Source organism: Miscanthus floridulus, chromosome 1 (genome assembly GCF_019320115.1).
Source record: "Miscanthus floridulus cultivar M001 chromosome 1, ASM1932011v1, whole genome shotgun sequence".
NCBI lineage: Eukaryota > Viridiplantae > Streptophyta > Magnoliopsida > Poales > Poaceae > Miscanthus > Miscanthus floridulus.
The window spans coordinates 167,327,932-167,337,064 of NC_089580.1; the positions used below are offsets into that span (position 1 = coordinate 167,327,932).

General features: G+C 51.1%; 1 protein-coding gene and 1 pseudogene across 1 annotated transcript; one reads left to right on the forward strand and one right to left on the reverse strand.

The window, feature by feature from the left end:
• Positions 1–2,178: 2,178 nt before the first annotated feature.
• On the reverse strand, positions 2,179–3,135 carry LOC136466840 (uncharacterized; annotated as a pseudogene).
• A 355-nt stretch (positions 3,136–3,490) lies between these two features.
• LOC136547297 (calcium-transporting ATPase 4, endoplasmic reticulum-type-like) lies at positions 3,491–8,876 on the forward strand. Its single transcript, XM_066539255.1, has 8 exons — positions 3,491–5,119; positions 5,404–5,470; positions 5,561–5,682; positions 5,978–6,256; positions 6,359–6,736; positions 6,866–6,975; positions 7,080–7,308; positions 7,990–8,876. Exons 1-8 carry the CDS (start codon positions 3,695–3,697, stop codon positions 8,563–8,565), a joined length of 3,186 nt encoding a protein of 1,061 aa, XP_066395352.1. The 5' UTR covers positions 3,491–3,694; the 3' UTR covers positions 8,566–8,876.
• The last annotated feature ends 257 nt before the right edge of the window (positions 8,877–9,133 follow it).

Below are 9,133 nucleotides of genomic sequence, written 5' to 3' on the forward strand. Positions count from 1 at the left end.
TCCAAGTGAATGCAACAACGATAAACCCTGCATTCTTTTAGATAATGGATAAAATCCGGTTTCATCCCTTGCAAGCAGGAGAATAAGACTAATTGACATAACAGAAACTATAATAAATTAAAACCCAACCCTTACATTAAAAGGCCATCCAAAGGTAGAAAAGAATTGCAAAGCTGCAGCTTCTAGCGCTTGACACACATGGACGACGCACTCCTTATTTCCTTGTCACCATAGGAGCATTGTTCAATCTACCGACTGTTGCGATTTATATGGGTATTAATCTTGTGCAGATTTAGACATACCTTCTCAAGGAGAAAGACGAAAAGCCAAGACGACTAATAGCACATTGTTTAACTAAGCGGGTGAACAAGAAAGCTTCGTTCAGACAGTGTAGCTACGTAATATTTTGCTCTGTTATTGCTTGAGATGTTTCTTCGCTATATGGACTTCTCAGATTTGTTGCTCATAGTCAGCTAGAATCCCCAGCTTGTATAACTCTATGGCTTTATTAGAATCCGAGTTAAATCTTTTTTTTTTAAAAAAAAAAACAAGCATCGGCGATGAGCACAAATCTTGCGCTTCAGCAGAAAATCTTACCCTTGCCGTCTCAATATTAGATCGAACTCGATCATCTCCTGGTGCAGTGGTCCTCGCATCCAATCCCAACATCAACAGGAGCCCTTGCTTTCGAGCAACTAGTAGCTATACTCAAGTCAGATCACTCATTCCACGGTCGCTTTCGTGCATACACGGATGGATGCCAGAGCGCCTCTCTCTCTCCACCGTCCACCATTCCTTTTCGATATACGGAGTACACCTGCTGTCACGCAAAGCGCACCCTCCACCTCCAGGTTGGTTGTCTCCCGTGCGCACTGCCTGTGTGCCATCCGTGGCCGTCGCATGTGCGGTTCTGCCTGGCACGGGACACGGGACCCGCCACGCCCAAGTGCGGACACGATTCGGAGTATCTCCCCCTGTACCACGCCGTACCGCAAAAGCAGAAGCACCGATCCGTACCTGCCCCATTGTCCTCGCTCGGTAGCACTGTGTACAGTCTCTGCCACAATTCCGTTCGATGCCTGCAGCCAGCGCCGTCACCCGGGGGCCGACGGACAGCAACAGCAACAGCAACAGCAACGTGCCTCGCGCCTGTTCTGTAGCCCAAGCTGGCCAGATCTGCGTGCGCTGTCCGTGCGTCGTCCGTAGCACGGCCGGCGACTTGCAGCTGCTCGGGCGATCGCGAACCGTGCGTGATTCCCCGAGCGTGCAAGCCGAGACCGCACGGCGACGGGCCGGTGGCACGGGCGCGCCATGTGAGCTTGCAGCGCGCTGCCGCGAATCTTGTGTTGTTGCCTGCCCGACACCGGCAGTGGCAGGCAGCCATGTCTCGGCCGGACCCGGAAGGGCGCTTCCAAGAACTTTCCGCAGCCCTGCCTGCCAGTGCCAGCTGCAGGCCAGCTTTGCCTGGAGCGGGGGATGACGTGGCGGATCTCCATTGGTGCCTGTGGCGTCACGGGCACCAACTTTTGCTCGGGAGACGTGGAGGAAACCGGTTGGCTCGGCTAACGTCGCACTTTCCTTCCAAAAAGATTCCTGGCTGCCCGATCCGAGCAAAGCGGCGCGCAATAAGAGGGACCACGTTTCAGTCTCAAGAGCAAGGAACGGCGGACCCTTTTCCCGTGCTCGCGCAGGCCCAAACGCCAACGGGCCTGGAAGCCCAGATCCCCGGACGCACACGTGGCGTCACCAGGCTCCTCCTGCTGACGTCGCCGAAGTCCTCCCGGGGCAAGCAAGGCATCTATCGGAAACTCGAAGCTCCGCTGCCTCTACCCGGTTAATTAACCCGCACACCTCATCATCACAAGTTCACAACGAACTGACCCTAGCCGCCACGTTAACGAACCCTCCTGTCACTGACAGATTGTCCCCACGTGGGCGCCCCTTCTCTGCCCCACATGCAGAGCCACAAGAGTCCAAGGAAGCGAAGGGATAAACCGTCGAGCGCAGCCCACGAATCCCCCTATTGGGAAGAGGTTTTTACATGTCATTAAAAAAGTTGATAATTACATATAAGTCATTAAAAAATTGACCACATACGAGTCCCATCGTTCTGAACTTCTTTACTCTCCAAGCCATTCCGTCGGTGTTCCGTTCGTTTTTCACCGTTACATGTGGGGTCTAGTCAGTATAAATGTCTAAAATACCCTTCGCTCGCCCCCGCGCCCGACAGAGCCCACATTTGCGCTTGCGGCCGGCAGAGCCCCGCTCGGCGGAGCTCGCGCCCGCGGCCGACTCCTCCTTTTTCTCTCCCCCTCTCCGCCTCTCTTCCTCCAGTGCTCGGCTCCTCCTGCTGCTCTGGGCCTTCGGAGACACAGCGCCGACAGAGTCGGAGGCCGCGGGGGGCGGCGGGTGCTATCACCTCCTCGACGGTCTCCAGCTTGGGCGCCCAACGGCGGGACTTGCCGTACCCAACCAGCTCCTCGTAGTGCTTGGCGAGGCGGTCGTCCCCGCGCAGAAGCACGGTGGCTTGCTGCTCCTCCTTCTGCGCGGTCGCGTCGGCCTCGCTGTCGTCGTCCTCAATGCCATTGCCGTCGCCGTCCGCGAGGAGGAAGTCATCGGAGAACTTGATCTGCAGCGTGCCGGACGCCGTGCGGTGGAGCTCGAACGGTCGCCCCGCGCTGGGCTTCTTCTCGGCACCGGCACCGCCGGTACCGGCGGCCGCGGTGGCGGACGACGACAGCAGCAGCAGCAGCGACGAGGCGAGGCGAGGGAGACAAAGGAGAGGACGGAGCGGAACAGGTGCACGGGGAGCAGGAAGTAGGCCTCCCCGGGCGCCACGGCGGGGATCTTCTCCCCGATCAGCAGCGCGTCGGCGCGGCACACCAGGTGCCGCGGGTGCTCCTGCATCAGCTCCCGCGCCATCACGGGCGGCGCGTACGCGCGCACGCGCCCGTCGTAACCCACCAGCCGCACCACCGTCGGAGCCGACGCCACGGCCTGCGGCGACAGGAGGTCCGTCTCCTCCGCCCGGGGTGGCGATGGGCACGGCGACGGCGACGACGGTGGGTGTGGGAAGCAGGACGCCACGGGGCCGTGCAGGTGCAGCGCCAGGACCAGGGACTTCCACTGCCTCATCGCGGCGGTGGGAGCTGAGCGCTGGCGGAAGAGAGGGGGAGAGAAAAAGGAGGAGCCGACCGCGGATGCGAGCTCCGCCGAGCGGGGCTCTACCGGCCGCAAGCGCCGCTGGGCGCGGACGCGAGCGCGAGCGTGAGCTTTGCCGCGGGGGCGAGAGAAGGGTATTTTGGACGTTTATACTGACCGGACCCACATATAACGGTGAAAAACGAACAGAACACCGACGGAATGGCTTGGAGAGCAAAGAAGTTCAGAACGATAGCACTCGTGTGCGACCAATTTTTTTAATGACTTGAACGTAATTACTAACTTTTTTTTATGACATAAATGTAAAAGCCTCTATGGGCAAGGGGCAGGAGAAGAAAAGCTTCGCCCCCTCCCTTTTGCTTCTGCGCTGCGCCACCAATCGCCATCGCCTCCTTGCCCAGTCTCCGCGCCGCCGCCTCCTCCGCTCCCTTCCCTCTTCTAGGGTTTCTGTTCCATGCGATCTCGCGGCATCGGTGGCCCGGGACAGTAGGGACGCCTCCTCTCCGTTCGAATCTAGAGAGTCGGCGACCCAATGGGTAAGGGCGGGCAGGACGAAGGCAAGCGGCGGGACGGATCCGCCGCGCCCGGTCCGGACACCGCCGCGCCGGTCTTCCCGGCGTGGGCGCGCACCCCGAGCGAGTGCCTCGCGGAGCTGGGCGTCTCGGCGGACCGCGGCCTCAGCTCCGAGGAGGCGGCGGCGCGGCTGCAGCGATACGGGCCCAACGAGCTCGAGCGGCACGCCCCGCCGTCGGTCTGGAAGCTCGTCCTCGAGCAGTTTGACGACACGCTCGTGCGCATCCTGCTCCTGGCGGCCGTCGTCTCCTTCGTCCTCGCGCTCTACGACGGCCCAGAAGGCGGCGAGGTGGGGATCACCGCCTTCGTCGAGCCGCTCGTCATCTTCCTTATCCTCATCGTCAACGCCGTCGTCGGCGTCTGGCAGGAGAGCAACGCCGAGAAGGCACTCGAGGCGCTCAAGGAGATTCAGTCGGAGCACGCAACCGTCAAGCGTGATGGGCGGTGGTCGCATGGCCTCCCCGCGCGCGACCTCGTCCTCGGGGACATCGTTGAGCTCCGGGTCGGGGACAAGGTTCCCGCGGACATGCGCGTGCTCCAGCTCATCAGCTCTACCCTCCGCGTCGAGCAGGGATCTCTCACCGGCGAGACCGCTTCTGTTAATAAGACCAGCCACAAGATCGAGTTGGAGGACACTGACATCCAGGGAAAGGAGTGCATGGTTTTTGCCGGTACCACTGTTGTCAACGGCAGTGCTGTCTGTGTTGTGACGGGCACTGGCATGGCCACCGAAATTGGCAAGATCCATGCCCAGATCCAGGAGGCATCTCAGGAGGAGGATGACACGCCACTCAAGAAGAAGCTCAATGAGTTTGGTGAGGCGCTAACTGCCATAATTGGGGTGATCTGTGCCTTGGTCTGGCTCATCAACTTGAAGTATTTCCTTTCCTGGGAGTATGTTGACGGGTGGCCTAGGAATTTCAAATTCTCATTTGAGAAGTGCACATATTACTTTGAGATTGCAGTGGCACTGGCCGTTGCAGCAATTCCAGAGGGCTTGCCTGCTGTGATCACCACGTGCTTGGCACTCGGCACAAGGAAGATGGCCCAGAAGAATGCCCTTGTGAGGAAGCTGCCCAGTGTCGAAACATTGGGTTGTACAACTGTGATTTGCTCTGATAAGACCGGAACTTTGACCACGAACCAGATGTCAGCAGTGAAGCTTGTGGCAATTGGGAGGTGGCCTGATACACTTAGGAGCTTTAAGGTTGATGGAACCACTTATGATCCGACTGATGGGAAGATACATGATTGGCCTAGCTTGAGCATGGATGAAAATCTCCAGATGGTCGCAAAGATCGCTGCGGTTTGCAATGATGCAAGCATTGCCCACTCTGAGCATCAGTATGTTGCTACTGGGATGCCCACAGAAGCTGCTCTGAAGGTATGATCTGTTCATGTGATAAAATTTCTTTTCATTTGGGATGCTGTTATGGTTAAGTTTTTTTTTTCTACTGCAAAATTATCTTGCATGTAGCTTGGGAGCAGGTAATGTATATCTGCAAAAAAAGTTAATAGTAATTTATACAACAAAATAAAAAGATGATAAAAGAACTGGTAGCTACTTTCAGTGACCTCTACAATTAAAAAGATTGAACACAGCTCTTTCATCAAGGTACCTGAAATTGTTGAATTTACGTTGTGGTGTGACTGTTCAACTTGTGGCAGGTTTTGGTTGAGAAAATGGGGCTTCCTGGTGGTTATACTCCATCTCTGGATTCATCTGATTTGCTAAGTATGTATTCCTTTCTGCCTTGTAAAATGTTTTCCGTGCACATCGTCAAAGGTTCTGTAATAATTACTATTCTTTTAATTATTGTTTAAGGGTGCTGCCAGTGGTGGAACAATGCTGCTAAGAGAGTAGCAACTCTGGAATTTGATCGCACAAGAAAGTCAATGGGAGTTATTGTGAAAGTAAACTCTGGGAAGAACTTGCTGCTTGTTAAGGTAAGTATTTGTGCTGGAGTTTGCATCCCTTGTGGCTTTAGATCGTCAGTTTCAAGTGCACAGCAATTGCCTGCTTCTTGTTGTTGGTCTGTTTAAGCTGTGATGTTGTCCAACCATTTGTGCATTTTGCTATTCCCTCCTTTTCCCTGGAAAGGGTTACATCAAATTACCTATTTGTTACTTTATCACTCAGATGTCATTTGCTTCCTTGCAAGCTTTACTACTGCTTGCAATGTGTTGGCTGTGTCTTTTTCTTTGTTGTATGATTGTTTCATGGTGGAAATAAATTTTGCAGGGAGCAGTAGAGAATCTGCTAGAGAGATGTACCCACATTCAGTTGCTCGATGGATCTGTTGTGCTATTGGATGATGGTGCCAAGGCGCTCATATTATCTACACTCTGTGACATGTCTGCCAGTGCTTTGCGCTGTTTGGGTTTTGCTTACAAGGATGAATTGGCAGAATTTGCAACATATGATGGTGAAGAACATGCAGCTCACAAGTATCTGCTCGATCCTTCATACTACTCTTCCATGGAGAGTAATATGATCTTTTGTGGTTTTGTTGGTCTAAGGGTGAGAAGTTTTACTTATCTGGTTAAGATTATTCAAATGTGTATATTCTTCTTTCTGTTTATTATTGCATATACCTGTAACATTCAAAGACACTATTGACAGGATCCTCCCCGAGAAGAAGTCCACAGAGCAATTGAAGATTGCAGAGCTGCTGGAATACGTGTTATGGTGATAACAGGAGATAACAAAGAAACAGCAGAGGCCATTTGCCATGAGATTGGGGTTTTTGGCCCTGATGAAGATATCAGTTCAAAAAGCTTCACAGGGAAGGAATTCATGGCGCTTTCTGATAAAAAGAAGCTCTTAAGACAACAGGGTGGCCTTCTCTTCTCCAGGGCAGAACCAAAACACAAGCAGGAGATAGTTAGACTGCTCAAAGAAGACGGTGAAGTGGTTGCAATGACTGGTGATGGGGTGAATGATGCACCGGCTCTTAAACTGGCTGATATTGGAGTTGCAATGGGCATTACAGGGACTGAGGTATGGCTTATTGCATTACTGTTTGGCTGCGAGAATAAGCGGCTGTGGCTGCGTCTGCTGCAGCCGCTTATTCTCCTCTCTCATGTTTTGTTGGAAGAGTGTCTGACACGTCCTATCAACTTGTGTCAGGTTGCAAAAGAAGCTTCAGATATGGTACTTGCAGATGATAACTTCAGTACTATAGTCGCAGCAGTTGGTGAAGGGAGGTCTATTTACAACAACATGAAGGCTTTTATTAGGTTTGTTTTTAGATAAGCTATGGCCAAACTTTCATTGTGTATAATTGTTGGTTATACTAAAATATGTGTTAGCTGTTGAGTCATGTGTGCTATGTGAACTGCAGATATATGATCTCCTCAAATATCGGAGAGGTCGCGTCCATATTCCTGACATCGGCTTTAGGTATTCCAGAAGGTCTCATCCCAGTGCAACTTCTATGGGTCAATCTTGTTACAGATGGCCCTCCAGCGACAGCTTTGGGGTTCAACCCGCCTGATAAAGACATCATGAAGAAACCTCCTCGAAGAAGTGATGACTCGTTGATCACTCCTTGGATCCTGTTTCGGTATATGGTATGTTTTCCAGTTGATCATTTGATTAGTTGATGGATTTGAGATTAATATGGTGGCCTCGTGTTTTTTCCCGTCCAATGAAGCTGTGTAGCAATTAAAACGTACATGCTTTTGAACAAGTTATATCTACTAAATTGTTTTATGGTGAATAGTTTGTAGTGTAAACCTGTAAGGGTTATCATAATGTAACTAAGTTTCCTTAGATCTTGAGCCAGTAGAATGAATATGGCCTCCAATTTACCCAAGTGTTCTTGGATGTGCTAACTCAGGGTTGAGCTTTTCTTCTGATAAATTAATGATGTGAACAACATTGGTGTTTAAAAACATCCACCACTTAGATATGATATGATATATCTGTCTTTGTTCTAGTAACAAGAAGAAACATAAAATGCAGCATCAGACTCGCATGTTCGAATAAATATGTAAAGTTATGTCTGGGGTAGATCTATTTGCCTGTCAAATCTGATCTAACTGATCTGCAACTAAAGTGAAAAGGTATATATCTGATGATAAGAAATGAAGCATGAATGGGTTATAGAGAATTATATTTCATGTAAATCTATTAAATAGCCTTGTGGATTTTGATGCTACCTTATTTTTCTAGTTGGCCTGTGCAACCACATGAAACACGCTGTGCATTTTTTTTTTACTAACGAGAGAGCCATGCCCATGCATATGTAGGTTATTGGCCTTTATGTTGGGGTTGCAACAGTGGGAGTCTTCATCATCTGGTACACGCATGGCAGTTTCCTGGGAATTGACCTGGCTAGTGATGGTCATACACTTGTGTCGTACTCCCAGCTCTCAAACTGGGGCCAGTGCTCCTCATGGGAGGGCTTCAAGGTGTCGCCATTCACTGCAGGAGCGAGGACATTCAGCTTTGATGCAAATCCTTGTGATTACTTCCAGGGTGGCAAGATCAAAGCAACGACCCTCTCTTTGTCTGTCTTGGTGGCCATTGAGATGTTCAACTCACTGAATGCGCTGTCAGAGGATGGCAGCCTTCTGAGCATGCCACCATGGGTTAATCCGTGGCTTCTTCTGGCCATGTCCATTTCTTTTGGGCTGCATTTCTTGATCCTCTACGTGCCTTTCCTCGCCCAAGTGTTTGGGATTGTACCCCTCAGTTTGAACGAATGGCTCTTGGTGATAGCAGTGGCCTTCCCAGTGGTGCTGATCGATGAGGTTCTCAAATTTGTGGGGCGGTGCCTGACAGTGCGTGCCCGCAAACAATCAGGGAAGAGGAAGGCAGAGTAGATGCTAGTGATCATTGGTATTAGAATCACTAGTGCCACGGGGAATCGATATTCTATGTGACACCCCATTGTTTTGAGTTGCTAAGGGCTCTCGATCCTTTCTGAGTGTTTTAGATTGGGAATATGACCGTGCAGGACAAGCTAGGATATTCTATAGAACTCATAATCAGATCGCGTTGAACACACTGCATTTTTTTCGTTGTAACAAATGCTGGTAGTGTGAACATGCTGGAGGTACAGCAATGGTTACCTGACGCTTTTTCGCTCTAATGGTGCGCTATATATGCTACTGTTATGTTGCGAATCTTCTGACATGTTGCTCAGTAATACGTTTGTTGCAATCGTATGTGCAGTTATGTTTTCTTGTGAGATTCCTCTTGTTCCGCAGCATTGTGGGGGTGTCTAGAGTACATCGTTTCTACATGTGTGAATGTACATTGTTTCTTCTACACTTGTGCATCGTTGAATTTACATATATGGAACCGAAACGGGGTTATTGTCTTTGCCGTTTTGCCGTCCTGTACATGGGATGATGCGAAGATGCAAGATAATTTTAGCTCCTAGCCTCC

Coding starts and splice junctions, on each gene's coding strand:
- LOC136547297 (XM_066539255.1), top strand. CDS start 3,695: ATGGGTAAGGGCGGGCAGGACGAAGGCAAGCGGCGGGACGGATCCGCC. Junction 6,257..6,358: donor GTGGTTTTGTTGGTCTAAGG/GTGAGAAGTTTT, acceptor CACTATTGACAG/GATCCTCCCCGAGAAGAAGT. Junction 6,976..7,079: donor AACATGAAGGCTTTTATTAG/GTTTGTTTTTAG, acceptor TGTGAACTGCAG/ATATATGATCTCCTCAAATA.